Below are 22,775 nucleotides of genomic sequence, written 5' to 3'. Positions count from 1 at the left end.
ACTATTAGTGGCCATATTCTTTAACCCTTTTTATAGTTACATTGAAGATATGAACATGCAACTCCCACAAACCAATTATATGTTATCTGTGAATGTTCATACCCACATAGAATTGGAGTTAAGGATAAGTTGATAAAAATTAAAAACAAAAGAATGATTGCATGCGATTAGATAGGGTCAGCATGTCAATTAATCGAAACCTGTGACCAGCGAATGTCAAGTAATGTGATTTTTTCATAATAGCATTGATATATAGTGCACCCATTCAACTAAATTGACAGGTCACAACATAAGAAACTGACCCAATATGAGGAACATAACTATTAGCATGAAAGAGCTAGAACTTGTTACCTCAACGACACGACGACCGTGTGGAAGAGGGGTTGACTGACGACCGTGAGGGGGCCAAAGGCACAACAATACCAACTACGCTGCTCAGAACCGACCATGTGGGTAATGAAAATAAGGATTTAGCAATGGGAGAATTGGGGATGTACGAGCGACTGGGCTACTGTGAGGAAGATTTAGTATTTATTTATTTAGTTTAACCTCTTCAAGGTTTGACGGTGGTATGGGCCTTAAGATATAGAAAAAATTTCTTCTTAAATGATGTGGGTCAAACTGATGTTATAATACTACTACTAATTCACGGTTTTCATAATTATAAAAAAAGAATAAATGAATTCTCAAATAATACTACAACTAATTCACGATTTTCATAATTATAAAAAAATAGATGAATTTATAAACTTGTTCACTAATCTCATCCTAAAAAACAGTAAAACTATAATATTATATATTATACCAAATTATTAAAAATTAAAGACTAAAAAACCTAGTACATACTCTTATCATTTGCCTTAATTTTTATTGTACCTTTTTAAATCTTCTAAGCATATTTGGAAATATTGTGGGATGAGACCCCCTAACTTGCTTATTTGATTTATTTAATTGAATATTGGTAGTGAATTCAAAAAATAAATTTTGACACCTTGTATTTGTTGTCAAGACAATTTTCAATATGTAAAATTCATGGGCACAAATGGTATACAGTCTAATTATTTTAAGTATTTAAAAAAATTTCCCAAATATACCTTTTATATCTTGTACTTATTGAAACCCACTTCTATTTTTATTACCAAAGACAAATAAACCTACTACAAATTTTGACTAGTTATCTTTGAATAGCTGGCTCAATTAAGCAAAAAAATTTTCATATGGTCAAAGTAATAAAAAAGTACAAAAAAATTAATAACAATAGTTATAATATTTTTGTATATTAATCTTTAAATATATTTTTATTGAAACATGGGATCACGAAAATCCATATCATAATCTAAACTACATGTTCACAGCCTTGATAAAAAAAAGAGAGGAGGGAATCTTCAAGACAGTAGTAGAATATCTACCTGAGAAGCTTTTGAAGGATTATCAAAAAATATGACTTGAAACCTTGCCATAATGGTTAATTTCCTATTAGTATCAATCAATCATACAAGTCGGATCCTAGATGTAGAAATATAAGTAGAAATTGAATATAGAAGAGGTCTGTAAACCACCTTCTCCATAGAAGGAAAGGATGCGGATACAAAAAAAAATTACATTAACCAAATTTGCCCGATGTAGAGGCAATCAAGAACGCTGCATAAGTAAATATATAACCTACAGAAAAGTGGGCTAATCCAACCAATCTCGCTTGCACAATGGAAAGAGCCACTGGTTTATCTCTCCAGCGAATCAAATTAGCCAAAGGTGTGCGTTCATGAGCCCATGCTAAAGTTTCAATCAATTCCTGCCAATATCCGCGCCAGGAGATTAAGAACATAAATCCAGTAGCCCAAACAAGATGTCCAAATAAGAACATCCATGCCCAGACGGATAAACTATTCATACCAAAGGGGTTATATCCATTGATAAGTTGTGAAGAGTTTAACCATAGATAATCTCTTAACCATCCCATCAAATAGGTAGAAGATTCATTAAACTGTGAGATATTACCCTGCCATAGTGTAATGTGTTTCCAATGCCAGTAAAAAGTAACCCAGCCAATCGTATTTAACATCCAGAAAACTGCCAAATAAAATGCGTCCCAAGCCGAAATATCACAAGTACCACCTCGTCCCGGACCATCGCAAGGAAAACTATAACCAAAATCTTTTTTATCTGGCATTAACTTGGAACCACGTGCATCCAAAGCACCTTTTACTAAGATCAATGTAGTTGTATGTAAACCTAGAGCAATAGCATGATGAACTAAGAAATCTCCGGGTCCTATTGTTAAGAATAGAGAATTACTACTCTCATTTATAGCATTTAACCAACCGGGCAACCATATGCTTCGCCCCGCATTGAACGCCGGACTATTCGTTGAAGATAACAGTACATCGAAGCCGTATGAAGTTTTACCATGCGCAGATTGTATCCATTGGGCAAATATGGGTTCGATCAAGATTTGTTTTTCCGGAGTGCCAAAAGCAAGCATGACATCATTATGGACATAAAGTCCCAAAGTATGGAACCCCAGAAACAGGCTGGCCCAACTTAAATGCGATATTATAGCTTCTTTGTGGTCTAACATTCTTGCCAATACATTATCCTCGTTTTGTTCTGGATTGTAATCTCTAATAAAAAATATAGCTCCATGAGCAAAAGCTCCTGTCATAATGAATCCTGCGATGTATTGATGATGAGTATATAACGCCGCTTGAGTAGTAAAATCTTGCGCTATAAACGCATAAGCAGGTAAAGAGTACATGTGTTGAGCTACCAAGGAAGTAATAACTCCTAAAGAGGCTAGAGCAAGACCTAATTGAAAATGAAGTGAATTATTGATTGTGTCATAAAGACCCTTATGTCCACGCCCCAATCTACCCCCTGGAGGAATGTGTGCTTCTAAGATCTCTTTTATACTGTGGCCAATCCCGAAGTTGGTTCTATACATGTGACCAGCTATCAGGAAAAGAATCGCAATAGCTAAATGATGGTGCGCAATATCAGTCAGCCATAAGCTTTGCGTTTGTGGATGGAATCCCCCAAGAAGTGTTAGAATGGCAGTTCCTGCTCCCTGAGGGGTACCAAATAAATGACTACTGGAATCTGGGTTTTGAGCATAAAGATTCCACTGGCCTGTAAAAAGTGGACCTAATCCTTGAGGATGTGGCAATACACCTAAAAAATTATTCCATCGAACGTATTCCCCTCTAGCTCCTGGAATAGCGACATGAACTAAATGTCCTGTCCAAGCCAAGGAACTGACTCCGAATAGTCCTGACAAATGATGATTAAGACGGGATTCGGCATTTTTAAACCAAGAAACGCTCGGTTTCCATTTCGGTTGTAGGTGTAACCACCCCGCTATTAAGGATATGGCTGAAAGAAATAATAGAAAAAGAGCTCCAGTATAAAGATCCCCATTAGTACGTAAACCGATTGTATACCACCACTGATAAACACCCGAATAGGCAATATTCACTGGACCAAGAGCACCCCCACGAGTAAAAGCTTCTACAGCCGGTTGACCAAAATGAGGATCCCAAATTGCATGAGCAATAGGTCTTACATGTAAAGGATCCTGTACCCATGTCTCAAAATTTCCCTGCCAAGCTACATGAAACAGATTCCCGGAAGTCCACAGAAAAATTATTGCTAATTGTCCGAAATGCGAAGCAAAAATATTTTGATAAAGACGTTCCTCAGTAATATCATCATGACTCTCGAAGTCATGTGCGGTAGCAATACCAAACCAAATACGACGAGTAGTGGGGTCCTGAGCTAAACCTTGGCTAAACCTTGGAAATCTTAATGCCATAATGCTTTTCAAATCCTCCTAGCCATTATCCTACTGCAATAATTCTTGCTAAGAAGAATGCCCATGTTGTGGCAATTCCACCCAGAAGGTAATGGGTTACTCCTACAGCACGTCCCTGTACAATACTCAAGGCTCTAGGCTGAGTAGCAGGAGCAACTTTTAATTTATTATGAGCCCAAACGATGGATTCAATAAGTTCTTGCCAATAACCACGCCCGCTGAATAGAAACATTAAACTAAAAGCCCATACAAAATGGGCACCCAAGAAAAAGAGACCATATGCAGATAATGAAGAACCATAAGACTGAATTACCTGGGAGGCTTGCGCCCATAAGAAATCGCGGAGCCACCCATTAATGGTAATGGAACTCTGCGCAAAGTTTCCTCCTGTGATATGAGTAACTACCCCTTGATCGCTTATAGTACCCCAAACATCTGACTGCATTTTCCAACTGAAATGGAATATGACTACTGAAATTGCATTGTACATCCAGAATAGCCCCAAGAAGACATGATCCCAAGCGGATACTTGGCATGTCCCTCCTCTTCCGGGTCCATCACAAGGGAAACGAAAACCGAGATTTGCTTTATCCGGTATTAATCGCGAGCTACGAGCAAATAGAACACCCTTTAGGAGTATCAATACCGTTACATGAATTGTAAATGCATGAATGTGATGGACCAAAAAATCTGCAGTTCCTAATGGAATAGGTAACAAAGCAACCTTGCCCCCCACTGCCACTAAATCACCACCGCCCCAAGTCAAACTGGTGCTTGTTGTTGCACCAGGAGCCGTTGTGTTCGGTGCTAAAGCGTGGGTATTTTGTATCCATTGAGCAAAGACGGGTTGTAATTGTATAGCGGTATCTGAAAACATATCTTGGGGGCGCCCTAAAGCGCTCATGGTATCATTATGAATATACAAACCAAAACTGTGAAAGCCTAAAAATATGCATACCCAGTTTAGATGTGATATGATTGCATCGCGATGCCTAAGGACACGATCTAATAGATCGTTGTATCGAGTAGTTGGATCATAGTCTCTTACCATAAAGATGGCTGCGTGCGCAGCAGCACCAACTATGAGAAATCCACCAATCCACATGTGATGTGTGAACAATGATAGTTGGGTCCCATAGTCGGTAGCTAGGTATGGATAAGGAGGCATAGAATACATATGGTGAGCTACAACAATAGTCAAAGAGCCTAACATAGCTAAGTTAATAGATAATTGAGCATGCCATGAAGTTGTTAGGATCTCATATAGACCTTTATGACCCTGGCCTGTAAATGGACCCTTATGGGCCTCTAAGATCTCTTTTATACCATGACCAATCCCCCAGTTGGTTCTATACATGTGACCAGCTATCAGGAAAAGAATCGCAATAGCTAAATGATGGTGCGCAATATCAGTCAGCCATAAACCGCCAGTTACTGGATCTAATCCTCCACGAAAAGTAAGAAAATCCGCGTATTTTGACCAATTCAAGGTGAAAAATGGAGTTGCTCCCTCGGCAAAACTGGGATAAAGTTGAGCCAAAAGATCCCGATTCAAGATAAATTCATGAGGAAGTGGAATCTCCTTTGGATCTACTCCAGCATTTAAAAATTGGTTAATTGGTAAAGATACATGTACTTGATGCCCGGCCCAAGAAAGAGATCCAAGTCCTAGTAATCCTGCCAAATGGTGATTCAACATAGATTCTACATCTTGGAACCATGCCAATTTTGGAGCAGCTTTGTGATAATGAAACCAACCAGCAAAAAGCATTAAGGCTGCAAATACTAATGCACCAATTGCGGTGCAATAAAGTTGTAATTCACTAGTTATTCCAGATGCTCGCCAAATCTGGAAAAAACCGGAGGTTATTTGTATTCCTCGGAAACCCCCGCCAACATCACCATTTAATATTTCTTGGCCCACTATTGGCCAAACCACTTGGGCACTAGGTCCAATGTGAGTTGGATCACTTAGCCATGCTTCATAATTGGAAAAACGAGCACCATGGAAATACATGCCACTAAGCCAAAGAAAGATGATGGAGAGTTGGCCGAAATGGGCACTAAATACTTTTCGGGAAATCTCCTCTAAATCACTAGTATGGCTATCGAAATCATGAGCATCAGCATGTAGGTTCCAAATCCAAGTAGTAGTATCGGGTCCCTTAGCTATTGTTCTTGAGAAATGACCGGGTTTTGCCCATTCCTCGAAAGAAGTTTTTATGGGATCTCTATCTACCAAAATCTTTACTTCTGGTTCCGGCGAACGAATAATCATTGAGTCCTCCTCCTTCCGGACAACACATACAAAGAGACCTGCCAATATAAAAAAAAAAAGATTAGTGAACTTTTGAGAGATTTTTATATTGAGTTTCTTTCTATTCTATCTCCCATCTATCTATTCCAATTTTTTTCTTTAGTTATTCACTAGAACAATTATGATCCGGAAGTTAATCCGGGGCAAGTGTTCGAATCTATTATGACATAAGATATAGGCGCTCAACGGACCTTTTTGAATCCTCTAAAACTCCTCCTGGACTTTGAATTTCAATTCAATAATTTTTTTGTGCAACCTAGGCTAGGGGATTCAGATTTGAATTTGAAATTCAAAGATGGAATTTATTTCATTTTATGTCTTATTAAATAATTTAATAGAAGAGATTATTATGCACTCTATTTCCAATTACGTGAGCAGTCATCAGCATTGCTAGAGGCCATACTGCTATTTCTTTTTAGTTTTTTTGAGTTCTCTTTTTTTTTGAGTTTCACTTTTAGTTTGAATAACAGAAAAAAGGCAAATTCTCTGCTGTATCCACATACCATTTATCTCTACAAAATACGAGACGAAAAAGAACGATTTTTTTAGAAGGGATATAATGGAATTTTTGGATTGACTATTACTATAGCCTAATATATTTATATAATAGATATATAGAATATTATTCTAAATTTTCAGTTTTATTGGATGGACTGATGTAGACAACAAACATTTAATTACATTAAATATACATTTAAATACATTAAATATACATTTAAATGAAATATGCATTAAATATTCTAAACTAAATATTAAATATAATAATATATAAATAAGATTATTTAGTAAGATAAATATAGTAAGATAAATATGAAATATAAAAATAAATATGGAAATAATATATATATATATTAAGATATAAGGGTATATAGAATAATATAAATAGAACTAAAAAAAAAAAGAGTGTTTTTATTAAATTAAGAACGCCCTGTGATCTTCAACCAATTCTGTGCTTCAATATAATTACCGGGGGTAAGGGCTATAGCTTGTTTCCAATATTCAGCGGCTTGATCAAACCAAGCCTCAGCAATTTCGGAATCTCCCTGTCGAATGGCCTGTTCTCCGCGGTCGGAATAGGTGAGTAAATTCCTTCCCTTAGAACCGTACTTGAGAGTTTCCTGCCTCATACGGCTCAGCAGTCAATTGTTCCATTTTTCTGGAATTAACCAAAAGAAAATGGAATGGGTTAACTACATGAGTTTCAAACTTGAATTTTGATTAAAAAAGGGTTTCATCTCTTTTTCTTTTTATTTTTATAGTTTTATCTTTTCTCCTACCTTCCGAAGAATAACACATCTACATTAACACTCTCTAATTTTCTGAAAGGTAACTATCTCAATTTCATATATCATATACTTTCTAATATGACATTTCTATGGTCTATAGAATCTTTGAGAAAGACTTCTTTTTATTTTTCATAAGAAAGAAAAGACTTACTATCTGTGGGATCTGATACTACACCGCTGCTCAAAACCTTAGGGTAGGGGATCAACTTTATTACATAAGTGGATTCCTAACTCTTATATCATGATAGATTTTGTATCATGATATAAGTTGTAAGCAGTTCTTATTGTCTCGGCCTAAAACCTCGCCAATTGATCTTTACGGCGCTTCCTCTATCAATTGGATCTTTTATCCATAGAAAAAAGTATCTAGGCATATCTCTATTTCTTCATTTTTTTTTTTTTTATTCTATGAAGTTTTTTTGTTTGCTACAGCTGATAAAAATCGTAGTTTTGAACGATATATATGTACAAAGCCTTTTTTTCTATAGTGGAGATAGTCGCACGTAATGACAGATCACGGCCATATTATTAAAAGCTTGGGGTAAAAACGGATTTCGTTCGAGTGCCCGAAAATAATATTCTAAAGCTTTTGTATGTTCTCCGTTACTTGTGTGAATAAGGCCTATGTTATAAAGTATATAACTTCGATCATAGGGATCAATTTCCAGTCGCATAGCCTCATAATAATTCTGTAAAGCTTCTGCATAATTTCCTTCAGATTGCGCCGACATCCGTTACGGTCGTCATTCAGTTCAAAGAATCTCCGCTCCAGAACCGTACGTGATATTTTCATCTCATACGGCTCCTCCTTTATGTGTATAATGATAAAAAAATGAATACATTAAATCAAAAAAAGATTCCAGTATTCTCTCTCATTATCACCTGTGCAGGGCTAGTGTTTTTTACAAGAAATCTCTAGCCAACCTTCCTGTAAAAGATCTTTTCTTAACATCAAGTTTGTTGGTACTGGATAAAAAGGATAACTCCAACAATATCTTTGTCCTCAACGCCGCTTAATTTCCCGGAATTAGTCACCTCAACACCCTTCGATGGTTATACGGGTATCCAAAAATACGAACGAGATGGATGTTTGTTGTCCCAACCATTCTTGTTAGTTCCGATCCCGAAAAGAAAGGAAGAATTTTTTTACAAAGTTTTCGTGTTGTCGATTCCTAATCGTAGTGCTTCTTCCCCCATGCCGCCTATTGCTACTAGTGGAGTAAGGTTAATCTAACTCCATAGTATAGGTATAACCTTTCGCTTAATACTAAAAATCTATAATTGAAGCATATGAGGCTGCATTAATCGGGGATACACGACAGAAGGAATTTCTTTTTTATTTGTAAACTTCACCTTCAGCAAGCGTCGGTTTTTTTCCATTTTTTTACGAATAAAATAATGTGTCTTTCTCATAAGACTGAAATCGGTAAAAAAAATAATCAAATCGCACCATCTCTGTAATAAGTAAATGCCTCCTTTTCTCCCGAGGTTGTCGGAATTATTCGTAATAAGATATTGGCTACAATAGAAAAGGTCTTGTCAATAAAATTTCCATTTATCCGAGATCTAGGCATAGGTAGGAATCCATTCGAAAATTGAATTCTTTATCGCGTGAGAAAAAAGAATCCCACAAACAAAGGAATTGTACAATACAAATAGTACGAAATAACGTAAAAAAGGACTCATTAATGAATTTTTTTAGCCTACGGCCTAGAAGTTGGTTTTTTTTATAAAAAAAAAATTATTTCGTATAGGTCGAATTGATTATTTATTTTATATGGGCGCCTATCCAAAAATGGAATATGAATCATTCACTATTGCTCCGGTTTCTGGGCCATAATCATCATGGGGGAGAGATGGCCGAGTGGTTCAAGGCGTAGCATTGGAACTGCTATGTAGGCTGTTTGTTTACCGAGGGTTCGAATCCCTCTCTCTCCGTTAATTCATCAATCTGCAATATCTCAAATGCCAACGGATACCATTATTCCAACTTTAGTTGCTATGAATTTTCAATTCCAATTTTTTTGGTAATATGAAATGCAAAATACTGGAAAAAGTGGACAGGGAATGCAAATCGTCCTATATCCATGTAGATGATACCTGAATGAGCTAAAATTCTCGTATCAAAACTCTTGTTTTTTTAGTTAGTATTAAGTCTGACGAGAATAATATTCTACAACCAGCAATTCGTTGATTTTCAAACCAACCCATTGACTATCTATTATTTGATTTACTAATCCTTTATATTGGAATGGATGAAGGGTTAAATGGTTTGGCAATTCCTCACGTGGGGCTGAATCCAGAGAATTTTGAATCAGAGCTTTCGATTTTTGTTCATCTTTCGCTGTAATAATATCTTGAGGTTTGCAACGATAACTTGGTATATCTACTATACGACCATTAACTAAAACATGTTTATGGTTAACTAATTGGCGGGCTTGAGGAATAGTCGAAGCCATACCCAATCTAAAAAGTATGTTATCCAAACGCATTTCAAGTAATTGTAGTAAAACCTGACCGGTTGACCCCTTGGCTTTTCCGGCGATACGAATGTATTTAAGCAATTGGCGTTCTGTAAGACCATAATGAAAACGCAATTTTTGTTTTTCTTCTAAACGAATACGATATTGAGATTTTTTACCGGAGCGTGATTGGTTTCTAAATTCGCTTCCGACTGTAGGCTTTTTACTAGTTAGTCCAGGTAAAGTCCCCAGACGGCGTATTTTTTTGAAACGAGGCCCTCTGTAGCGTGACATAAAGACTCCCTTTTTAATTAAAAAATGAAAAATCGAAATTAAAACTAAACTAAATGACAAATATGATATGAGAAATGAAGCGAAATTCACAAAAGCATTGTAGTACAAAGAAGAATTGTATGAATTCTATCAATATCTGAACCTTATTCTATTTATAGAGAAAAAAGGAGGTTTGTTTCTTGAGTTGTTCTACAGAGATCAAACTTCACCAATTTTGGATTCCTAAAAAAAAGACATTATCCATTTTTTTAAAATAAAACAACAACAAAAAGAGAAAAGCCGGCTATCGGAATCGAACCGATGACCATCGCATTACAAATGCGATGCTCTAACCTCTGAGCTAAGCAGGCTCATATAAAAGAAAATGCGCATGCATAGGAATTAAATAAACTAATAGGATCTTAGTTATTAACAGTTTGGAATTTGCTATTCCGAACATAATGAATATGTCATAATTCAATTTTTACAAATAGAATATTATTCTAAAATTAGAAAAAAAAATATATATTTCATTTCTTTTATTTATTATCATTTCGAATTTGTAATAATTCTATTACAGTTACAGTAATTATATTAATACATTAATATAGTAATATATATTATATACTAATATAGATAGTATCTAGAATTTAGAATATTCTTATCCATTAAGATTTAATATGTATAAATCTATCCATAATCTATCTATAAAAGATTGGATTATCAGGATAAATTTAACCATATATTTATATCCTTAAATTAATTGAATTTATATAAGATAAAGAATTCTCAATTTATATACAGAATGAATTATAAAAAGTAATTATCAATTCGATATCGCTATCGAATTTCTATTTTATTTGAAATAATCAAAAGAATATCCCAATTACTAACTGAAAGAAAGAGAAAGACCCAATCCAGATCATAATGAAAGATTCCCGTGTTTTCCTTCGGAAAGGTAAAAACTAAGACGAAAAAAAAATCGACCCTTCGAGTATTACAAATTGTATGAAAAAAGATTATAGAAGTAAGGGGCTTTAAAAAAGATATAGATATATGGTATCTATCTATGTATATTGAATTGCGAATATAGAAATAATACAATTATTTCAGATTCGACAAAATCTGGATATCCGATATAGATGAAAGAAAGTAAATAAAATGGGTGGAAACATTTTTCAATAGCGGAATATATTTCTAATAAATTCTACAGTTCCGACATAATTCTAAAAAAAAAACATCTTAATGCGATTCTAATCGCAAGGAAAAAAAGGGGGTATGGCGAAATTGGTAGACGCTACGGACTTAATTGGATTGAGCCTTGGTATGGAAACTTACCAAGTGATAACTTTCAAATTCAGAGAAACCCTGGAATTAACAATGGGTAATCCTGAGCCAAATCCCGTTTTCGGAAAGGAAATAAACATTAAGAAAGCGAGAATAAAAAAGGGATAGGTGCAGAGACTCAATGGAAGCTGTTCTAACAAATGGAGTTGACGACCTTTCCTTTCGCGTGAGGAAAGGAATCCTTCTGTACAAATGAAATTCTCGAAAGGCTATACAGAAATATGTATATAGACTTGTTTACGTATTTGTACTGAAATACTATTTCAATTGATTAATCAATACACTACTCGAAATCCCTATTTATGAATCCTTATATCACAAATGGAAAGATGTGTATCACAAATGAAAGATGTGAATCAAATCAATTCCAAGTTAAAGAAATAATTGAATATTCATATTAACTGATCAATTTATTCACTCCATCCTAGTCTGATAGATCCTCTGAAGAACTGATTAATCGGACGAGAATAAAGATAGAGTCCCATTCTACATGTCAATCTCGACAACAATGAAATTTATAGGAAGAGGAAAATCCGTCGACTTAAGAAATCGTGAGGGTTCAAGTCCCTCTATCCCCAAAAGACCTGCTTAACTCTCTAATTCTTTTTCCCATATGTTAGTTTTTTTTTTTCCAATTTTGGAAATTCGTTATGTGTCTTATTTAGTATAGTCTTTCACAAATGGATTCGAGTAGAGTTTTTCTTTCTTTTTCTTATCACAATCAACAATCATAAGTATTTGTTTGGAATATGTATTGGAATACATTGGAATCTATTTGGACTATGGAATAAGAATAATATATTCTTATATATGCTAATAATATATATTCTAATTAGAATTTTTTTTTGTCTTGTTTTTAGTTGATATGGAGTCATTGACATATATTTAAGTAATCTAATAAGATTAATATGATGCCTCAAGAGAGGTCGGGATAGCTCAGCTGGTAGAGCAGAGGACTGAAAATCCTCGTGTCACCAGTTCAAATCTGGTTCCTGGCACATGATGAATTTGTATGAGTATCTTTTATCCATAATCTATATTCATTAAAATGAAATAGGAATATGGATTGTGAATAATAGATACGTATTCTTTTTTATCGGATGTTGATACATATTAATTTATCCATCTAGGTGTCTGGAGATGCTTACTAGATGAGTAAAGAATAGGTGTATGTTCCCGGTATATGTTTATGTCTATAACATTAAATTAAATAGAATATGTAAAAAAGTGAACCCCCCTTTTTTTGTGGGGGGGCTCCCAAAAGAATATTAATAGTTCAATAATATTCGAATGGTTACATTAAATGGTTGAAAGATCAAAAAGTCTCGTCTTGGAAAGTTCAAGGGTGGGAATAGTCAAAAAAAATCTCGGATACATTACAAAGAGAATCGGACCTTTGTATTTTCCTTTGATATTTCATTTCTATTTTCTGCATCTCCTTTGCTTTCATGTTACTTTCTTTTTCGCGGCAATATAATAGAATAGATATTGATGTGAACGTTACATAGTTCATGATGCAGAACTTTTTCAGTTCATCCTATTGGCTTGGCTCATACGAAAAAAGTATTGTTCAAAATTTACAATCTCAATGAATCCTTACCCAAATCTTTTTTGCAATACCCACCCACATTATTGTTGTGAATTTTGTTATCTATCCAATCCCTATATGGGAATGGGACTTCCATTATTCTTTTATTCTGGCTGATTGAACTTCAATTACTTTTTTGGTCTCTAAGAGAATGAATGGATATTCCTTGAATATTTTTCTTTTTGGTTGTCGAAATGCCAGATTTGTTTTTGTATTTTTATCATTTAGTAAGCATCTTGTATTTCATAAAAATTGGGGGCGATATAATCTTTACGCAAAGGCCATCCTATCCAATTTTCGGGCATTAAAATACGTTTCAGACGCGGATGATTTTCATAAGAGATTCCTAACATATCATAAGATTCCCTCTCTTGAAAATCCGCACTTTTCCAAACCCAGAAAATAGAAGGAATTCGGGGATTTTTCCTTGGTACATATACTTTTATGCATACCTCTTCCGGTTGATCTATCCCAGACTCTATTCTTGTAAGATGATACACACTAGCTAACAGTCCTCCTGGTGCTACATCATAGGCACATTGGGAACGTAGATAATTGTAACCATATACATATAAGATGACAGCAATGGAATGCCAATCTTCGGGCTTTATTTGTAAAGTTTCGATTCCTTGGTAGTCGAAACCCAAAGATCTATGAACAAGTCCATGTTTGACTAACCAAGCAGACAAAGGACCCTGCATTTTTTATTTCTCCTGCTATTTTTGTTGTATAAGTTTTGTATGAGTCTTTTCCATTTCCATTACGGTGAAATTCTTGAAGATTGACTTGCTATTTTTTATTTATTGTATATTGGATTTTGTAAAAAACAAAAAGGATTCGGTCTAATTAATTACTTGGCTTCGTGGCAGGATGCTTACTTTTTTTATATTTGAAAAATATGTCCGAGGTTATCTCCGAAGTGAATGGTGGTTGATAGAAAAACCCTTGATTATAATTGCCGGTATGAGTACTGCGTTCAACATGAAACTTGTGGTTCGTAGTAAAACACCTATTTTCTTGTTGAGACCTAATATGATCTTCATCGATTTCTCGAGATATTTTCTTACGAAGTTTTGTTATAGCATCTATAATGGCCTCTGGTTTAGGTGGACAGCCTGGCAAATAGACATCCACGGGAATTAGCTTATCAACTCCCCGAACAGTACTATAAGAATCGGTACTGAACATACCCCCTGTAATTGTACAGGCTCCCATAGCAATAACATATTTTGGTTCGGGCATTTGCTCATATAATCTAACTAAAGAAGGAGCCATTTTCATAGTTACTGTGCCCGCTGTTAAAATAAGGTCTGCCTGCCTAGGACTAGATCGCGGTACCAGTCCATAACGATCAAAGTCGAATCGTGATCCTATTAATGAAGCAAATTCAATGAAGCAACAACTGGTACCATAGAGAAGCGGCCATAAACTGGATAGTCTTGACCAATTTGAAAGATCATTTAATGTAGTTGAAATAACTGAATTTTGGGTTGTTCGATCAAGTAAGGGAAACTCAATGGAATTCATAACTGTCTAAATGTTTTTTTTTTATTATCTAAATATTCAAGAATTAAGACCATTCTAATGCCCCTTTTCGCCATGCATAAACTGAACCAACAATTAGGATAAGCACGAAAATTAAAGCTTCTATAAATACGGATATCCCCAATATATCAAAACCTATTGCCCAGGGATAAAGAAAAACCGTTTCAACATCAAAAACAACAAAAACTAGAGCAAACATATAATAACGGATTCGAAATTGTAACCAAGCATCACCCATTGGTTCTATTCCCGATTCATAACTAGAAAGTTTTTCGGGCCCTTTGCTAATCGGGGCTAAAATTCCAGAAATTAGAAATGCCAAAATAGGAATAAGACTGGATATTATTAGAAATGCCCAAAAAATATCATAGTCGTAAAGCAAAAACATAAATGTACTCCTATGAATGTGGAAAATCTAACAGAAACAAATTAGTAGTTGTTATTAGTCGATTGTAATATATGTTATTAGTCGATTGGAATATCGAATTTCTAGAATTCGATTATTTAATCTATTTAGAATTCTATCTAATTTTTAAATTTTTCATTATTCTATCTAATATTAACATAACCTATTCTATGAGAGATTCTCTTATATTTCAAAATCCAAGGTATAATATTATTATGTATAGTATTCTAAATCTAGAATACTAATAAATGCGATATATTAGATACTCAATTTGTGAGTATATTTAACAAGAAATAGAAATATATATATTATTATCTTAGGGTAGGGCTATACGGACTCGAACCGTAGACCTTCTCGGTAAAACAAATCAAACTGCTTATTAGAAAAATGATTTGAATTGTTTAAAAAACTCAACATGCATCTTTTTTGCATTGGGCTTTTTCATTAACTGATATTTCGATCAGTTAGTCTACCATCTTTTTTCTTGACAGAAAGAATAAGAAGATGATTCCCTGTGCTCTGATTTTTGATTTTTATTACAATCAAAGAGCACTACCAAAGTGTTTCAAAGAAAGGGGGTTATCCTGACGTAGGTCTGCTTATGGCCTAGATCAACTTAAGTTTAATGGACTCTCTATCGAACTACTAAAAAAAATTGAAAGTATCAAGAAATGAAACCCTATACACCTTAAAGTTCATAAGATAGGCCGAAAAGAGAATTTTTTTGAGGTCCCTTTACTCATTATGCATAGCATTGAATAGACTGGGTATTCACCTTATCAATATCTCAAATCAATGATGGATTCTACTGGACGTCTCAACCCTTTGTCAGACTATTGTTCTCTTGTTTTGTTCCCTAAAGTGGAGTAAGACATCGATTTCTCAAAAAGATCAACTCTTTTAATTACATGATGGACTCCTTTGAAAAAAAAAAACATTGGCGCGCGTGTAAACGAGGTGCTCTACCTAACTGAGCTATAGCCCTTGCGTTTTTGATACATATTTGATCATATTATATCCAAAAATTCTTGTCAAGATGAATATTCCGTGATCAAATTCTTTTTTATTGATATTGCCTTGGTATTGCGTATATTTAATATTCCTTTTATAATCCATTGATCTGATAGACGGGTACCCCCCTTCCCTTTTCTTTCCATTTTTTGTAAAAAATGACCTACTTAACTCAGTGGTTAGAGTATTGCTTTCATACGGCGGTAGTCATTGGTTCAAATCCAATAGTAGGTAAGTAGGTATAGGTCGAACTTATTAGCTACCATTGACTATGGTAGCTAATAAGTTCGACCTATACCTTTTTTTGTATATTTTCTTCTATTTCATTTTTTTATTTCACTTTTTAGAATTATTCGTATACACCAATTTTCTTATTGCGAAAGCATATTGATAGCCTCTACTCGTGTCCTAGCTCGTCGGAGAGATAGATTTGCCTCGATTAGTTGTCTCTTGCCTTCAGCTTTACTCAAGTTAGCTTCTGCTATTTCAAGAGTTTGTTTAGCTTCTTCTGGATCAATGTCACTACTCTTCTCGGCATCATTTACTAAAATGGTGATCTTATTATTGCCTATTCTAGCAAAACCACCCATCAGAGCCATTGTTACCCATTGGTCATTAAGGCGTATTCTCAAGATACCTATATCTACAGCTGTAGCAATAGGTGCATGATTTGGTAATACTCCAATTTGTCCACTATTAGTGGACAAAATAATTTCCTTCACTTCTGAATCCCAAACAATTCGATTGGGGGTCAGTACACAAAGATTTAAAGTCATTTCTTCAATTTCCCCTCCATTTCTAAGTTCGTAGCCTTCGCAGTTGCTTCATCGATATTACCCACCAAATAAAAGGCTTGCTCGGGAAGACCGTCTAATTCTCCAGAAAGAATCAATTTAAACCCTCTAATTGTTTCTGCTAGACCTACATATTTTCCTGGCGAACCGGTAAATACTTCTGCTACGAAAAAAGGCTGTGATAAGAAACGCTCAATTTTCCGTGCTCTTGCTACAGTTAAGCGATCCTCTTCGGATAATTCGTCCAACCCAAGGATAGCTATAATGTCCTGAAGTTCTTTGTAACGCTGTAAAGTTTGTTTAACTCTTTGCGCAGTTTCATAATGTTCTTCACCAACAATCCGAGGTTGGAGCATAGTTGACGTTGAATCTAAAGGATCTACAGCTGGATAGATACCTTTGGCAGCCAATCCTCTTGATAGTACGGTCGTAGCATCCAAATGTGCAAATGTCGTAGCAGGGGCAGGGTCGGTCAAATCGTCTGCGGGTACATAAACTGCTTGAATAGAAGTTATAGACCCTTCTTTGGTAGAAGTAATTCTTTCTTGTAAAGAACCCATTTCGGTACTAAGGGTCGGTTGATAACCTACAGCGGAAGGCATTCGACCCAATAAGGCTGACACTTCGGATCCCGCTTGGACGAATCGGAAGATATTGTCGATAAATAGAAGCACGTCTTGTTCATTAACATCTCTGAAATATTCCGCCATAGTTAGGGCAGTTAAACCAACTCTCATACGGGCTCCAGGCGGTTCATTCATTTGACCGTACACTAGAGCAACTTTTGATTCTCCAATAGTTTTTTCATTAATTACTCCGGATTCTTTCATTTCCATGTAAAGATCATTTCCCTCACGAGTACGCTCCCCCACTCCGCCAAATACGGATACACCGCCATGAGCTTTGGCAATGTTATTGATCAATTCCATAATAAGTACTGTTTTACCCACTCCAGCTCCGCCAAAGAGTCCAATCTTTCCTCCACGGCGATAAGGAGCTAAAAGATCTACTACTTTAATTCCGGTTTCAAAAATGGATAATTTTGTGTCTAATTGTATAAAGGCAGGCGCGGATCGATGAATAGGAGATGTTGTGCGAGTATCTACAGGACCCAAATTATCAATAGGTTCGCCAAGTACGTTAAAAATTCGTCCTAGAGTTGCTCCGCCCACTGGAACACTTAGGGGAGCTCCCGTATCAATCACTTCCATTCCTCTCATTAGACCATCTGTAGCGCTCATAGCTACAGCTCTAACTCGATTATTTCCTAATAATTGCTGTACTTCACAAGTCACGTTAATTTGTTGACCAACAATGTCTCGACCCTTTACTACCAGAGCGTTGTAAATATTTGGCATCTTCCCTGGAGGGAAAGCTACATCCAATACCGGACCTATTATTTGGTCGATACGTCCCAGGTTTTTTTTTTCAAGCACAGAAATCTCAGGACCAGAAGTGGTAGGATTTATTCTCATATTTTAATATATCCTTTTTTTAGTTTTAGTTAGATTAGAAGATTTTTGAAATCAAATTCAAAAAAATGCTTGATAACAAAGCAAAGTAAGTTGATCAGTTAATTAAATAGAAATAATAAAATAATAAATCGGAGTTAGTACTCTAGTTTGTACCATCCAAACAATTCAATTGTTTAACGTACTCCCTCCATTGCAATGGTTGAATTTTTCAACTTCAACCAAATGATTCAAAAAATTAATAGAATTAAATTATTAATTTGTATGAAATCTTTTCTTTTTAGTTGGATGAAATCTTTCGAAAGTCTTTAATTTGTCTATAATTATAGACAATACCGCCTATATTTTCTATGGGATTCGAACCTGAACTTTATTTACGATTTGGTTCTTCTATATCATCGGCACCTATTGCTCATATTTCATGGGCGAGCATACAATTTATACCTAGTATTTTTTTTGTACTATTTTTACATCTAGGATTAACATATATTACTGTCAAGGTCAAGAATGACTTTTTTATTTAGATTAGATATATTTTTTTTTTTGATTAAAAAAAAAGGATAAGAGATTAGGAATTAAAAAAACCAAGGATTGGGTTGCGCCATACATATGAAAGAGTATACAATAATGATGTATTTGGCAAATCAAATACTATCGTTTAATAACAAACTATTCGGATTGATTGATAATATTAGTTGATCATTTTTTGAAAGATTCTTGTGAAGTGAAAGGTTTCGTTAACTACTAAGTATAGTAGTGTCGAGTAGATCTGGTTGTTGCGATAATTCTTAATTCATGAGTTGTAGGGAGGGATTTATGTCACCACAAACAGAGACTAAAGCAAGTGTTGGGTTCAAAGCTGGTGTTAAAGATTATAAATTGACTTATTATACTCCTGAGTATGAAACGAAAGATACTGATATCTTGGCAGCATTCCGAGTAACTCCTCAACCTGGAGTTCCTCCGGAAGAAGCGGGTGCCGCGGTAGCTGCCGAATCTTCTACTGGTACATGGACAACTGTTTGGACCGATGGGCTTACCAGTCTTGATCGTTACAAAGGACGATGCTACAACATCGAGCCGGTTGCTGGCGAAGAAAATCAATATATTGCCTATGTAGCTTATCCTTTAGACCTTTTTGAGGAAGGTTCTGTTACTAACATGTTTACTTCCATTGTAGGTAATGTATTTGGGTTCAAGGCCCTTCGCGCCCTACGTCTGGAAGATTTGCGAATCCCTATCTCTTATATTAAAACTTTCCAAGGTCCGCCTCATGGCATCCAAGTTGAAAGAGATAAATTAAACAAGTATGGTCGCCCCCTATTGGGATGTACTATTAAACCAAAATTGGGGTTATCCGCGAAGAATTACGGTAGAGCAGTTTATGAATGTCTTCGCGGTGGACTTGATTTTACCAAAGATGATGAAAATGTGAATTCTCAACCATTTATGCGTTGGAGAGACCGTTTCTTATTTTGTGCCGAAGCAATTTTTAAATCCCAGGCCGAAACTGGTGAAATCAAAGGGCATTACTTGAACGCTACTGCAGGTACATGCGAAGAAATGATAAAAAGAGCTGTATTTGCTAGAGAATTGGGCGCTCCTATCGTAATGCACGATTACTTAACAGGGGGATTCACTGCAAATACTAGTTTGGCTCATTATTGCCGGGATAATGGACTACTTCTTCATATCCATCGTGCAATGCACGCAGTTATCGATAGACAGAAGAATCATGGTATGCACTTTCGTGTACTAGCTAAAGCGTTACGTTTGTCTGGTGGAGATCATATTCACGCCGGTACCGTAGTAGGTAAACTTGAAGGGGAAAGAGATATTACTTTAGGTTTTGTTGATTTATTACGTGATGATTTTATTGAAAAAGATCGAAGCCGTGGGATTTATTTCACTCAGGATTGGGTTTCTCTACCAGGTGTTCTTCCCGTTGCTTCGGGGGGTATTCACGTTTGGCATATGCCTGCTCTGACCGAGATCTTTGGAGATGATTCCGTACTCCAATTCGGTGGTGGAACCTTAGGGCATCCTTGGGGAAATGCACCAGGTGCCGTAGCTAATCGAGTAGCTCTCGAAGCATGTGTACAGGCTCGGAATGAGGGTCGTGATCTTGCTCGTGAGGGTAATGAAATCATCCGTGAGGCGAGCAAATGGAGTCCTGAATTAGCTGCTGCTTGTGAAGTATGGAAGGCGATCAAATTTGAATTCCCAGCAATGGATACTTTGTAATCCGGTGGTTACCGTTCGTTCTAGATAATTGCAATTAAACTCGGCTCAATCTTCAAAAAAGGATTGAGCCGAAGACAAAGATACTTAATTTATTGCATAAACATAATATATCTTTTTTTTCTTTTTTATTATATCCATAAAGTTCTATATTCTAATCGATTAGATATATCTTATCTATTAGATATATATTAGAGTCTAGAAATGTAGAGTATATAAATAAATGGATATGGAATAGTTAAATTGGAGTATTTCAATAAAGAGAAATAGAAAAAATTCAATTAATAATTTAATAATTTTTCTAAAAAATTAGAAAGAATATTGACAAATATCAACTAGAATATATTTATTTATATAATAAAAACAAATTACTAAAAATATAATCAAATTCGATTTATATTAATATTTCATTCTTTTTTTTTCGAATTTGAATTCATTTGTTTTTCGCGATTCTATGTTTTCAACACTAAACTAATATTGACAACAGTATTGAAAACAAATATAATCCGATCGTGAAGAAATCGATCGATTTCTTCACGTTACAGAGGCAATTTTTAGCAAATAGTGAGTTCGTTAAACTTTCTGTGATACAAACATGAAGTTCCTTTTTTATTTTTATTCAAGGGTAAATAAATAAAAAAAGAATTAATTTAATTTGAATAAAGGTACCACTCTTGACAAAGAAAAGGTTGGTCCATCTTTTTTTTTATTTACGCATCCTATTTTTCCTATTTTTTTTTTTGAAGGGGGGAGGGGGTTGCTAACTCAATGGTAGAGTACTCGGCTTTTAAGTGCGACTCCATTTTTTACACATTTTTATGAAGCAATTGTTTCGTCCATAACCTCGGTAGGGTTTGTAAGACCACGACTGATCCAGAAAGGAATGAATGGAAAAAGCCGCATGTCGTATCAATAGCGAATTCTAAAAGGATCTCATTCTTATTGGATCGGACCATTTTTTTTGTTTGAATTCGTGAACAAAATCAGTTGGGTTTAAGTAATAAAGGGATAGAACTTGGCAACTCCAATTATAGAGAAACAAAAAGTAACGAGCTTTCATTCTTTTTAATCGAATGATTACCCCATCTAATTGGACGTTAAAAATATATTAGTGCTTGATGCGGGAAAAGCTTTTCCCATGAATGGATTATTTATTTTTGTTATGAGTCCTAATTATTAGCTATTCTCCATTACGGGGTGGCGATCAATGTGTAGAAGAAAGAGTATATTGATAAAGATATTCTTTTTTCCAAAATCAAAAGAGCGATTAGGCTGATAAAATAAAGGATTTCTAACTAGCTTGTTATCCTAGAACAATTAGGTGGAAAAAGCAAGTGGAGAGAATCCGTTGATCATTTTTTGGTATCTATTCATAATTCGTTTTAATTCGAATATCTAGAAATACCCCGTTTTGACTGTATCGCACTATGTATTGGATTTCCAATCCAATAAATCTTTGATCCCTTTGACAAAATTGAATTTGAAAAATGAAAGAATATCAAAGATATTTAGAACTAGATAGATCTCGTCAACAGAACTTCCTATACCCACTTATTTTTCGGGAGTATATTTATGGACTCGCCTCTGGTCATGATTTTAATAGAAATCGATATATTTTGTCGGAAAATGTGGATTATGATAAGAAATCTAGCTTACTAATTGTAAAACGGTTAATTACTCGAATATATCAACAGAATCATTTGATTCTTTTTGATAACGATTCAAGTCAAAATCAATTTTGGGGGTCTAACAAGAATTTGTATTCTCAAATAATATCAGAGGGTTTTGCCATTGTCATGGAAATTCCATTTTCCCGACAATTAAGTTCTTCTTTAGAGGAGGCGGAAATCATAAAATCTTTTAATAATTTGCAATCAATTCATTCCATTTTTTCCTTTTTCGAGGATAAATTTACATATTTAAAATTTTTTTCCGATGTACGAATACCCTATCCTATCCATCTGGAAATCTTAGTTCAAACTCTTCGATACTGGGTGAAAGATCCACCCCTTTTTCATTTATTAAGATTGTTTCTTTATGAGTATTGTAATTGGAATAGTCTTATTACTCAAAAAAAACTTATTTTGACTTTTTCAAAAAGTAATCCAAGATTTTTCTTGTTTCTATATAATTTTTATGTATGTGAACACGAATCCATCTTCCTTTTTTTACGTAAAAAATCCTCTTTTTTACGATTAAACTCTTTTAGCGTTCTTTTTGAGCGA

The 22,775-nt window shown here is 35.0% G+C and overlaps 2 protein-coding genes and 3 non-coding genes across 5 annotated transcripts in view; 2 read left to right on the top strand and 3 right to left on the bottom strand.

The window, feature by feature from the left end:
• Positions 1 to 9,261: 9,261 nt before the first annotated feature.
• TRNAS-GGA (transfer RNA serine (anticodon GGA)) lies at positions 9,262 to 9,349 on the top strand. Its single transcript has one exon. It is a non-coding gene; the product is annotated as a tRNA-Ser (tRNA).
• Positions 9,350 to 10,444: 1,095 nt separating this feature from the next.
• TRNAT-UGU (transfer RNA threonine (anticodon UGU)) lies at positions 10,445 to 10,517 on the bottom strand. The gene has a single exon. It is a non-coding gene; the product is annotated as a tRNA-Thr (tRNA).
• A 1,901-nt stretch (positions 10,518 to 12,418) lies between these two features.
• On the top strand, positions 12,419 to 12,491 carry TRNAF-GAA (transfer RNA phenylalanine (anticodon GAA)). The gene has a single exon. It is a non-coding gene; the product is annotated as a tRNA-Phe (tRNA).
• Positions 12,492 to 13,800: 1,309 nt separating this feature from the next.
• Positions 13,801 to 14,608, bottom strand: LOC110268598 (NAD(P)H-quinone oxidoreductase subunit K, chloroplastic). The gene is given in 2 exon segments (XM_088508986.1): positions 13,801 to 14,034; positions 14,036 to 14,608. Coding segments are annotated over 2 exon segments (618 nt in total). The 3' UTR covers positions 13,801 to 13,989.
• A 5,228-nt stretch (positions 14,609 to 19,836) lies between these two features.
• Positions 19,837 to 22,775, bottom strand: part of LOC148571195 (large ribosomal subunit protein uL2cz/uL2cy) — a 7,378-nt gene continuing 4,439 nt past the window's right edge. The window contains exon 2 of the mRNA XM_088508989.1: positions 19,837 to 22,775. This exon is cut by the window's right edge and continues 3,415 nt beyond it. The gene's annotated coding sequence lies outside the window, so the exon portion shown is untranslated.

This window comes from Arachis ipaensis, chromosome B3 (assembly GCF_059453495.1).
Source record: "Arachis ipaensis isolate K30076 ecotype BB chromosome B3, ASM5945349v1, whole genome shotgun sequence".
NCBI lineage: Eukaryota > Viridiplantae > Streptophyta > Magnoliopsida > Fabales > Fabaceae > Arachis > Arachis ipaensis.
The sequence above is the reverse complement of the archived record's forward strand: the minus strand, read 5'-3'. Positions and strand labels throughout refer to the sequence as shown.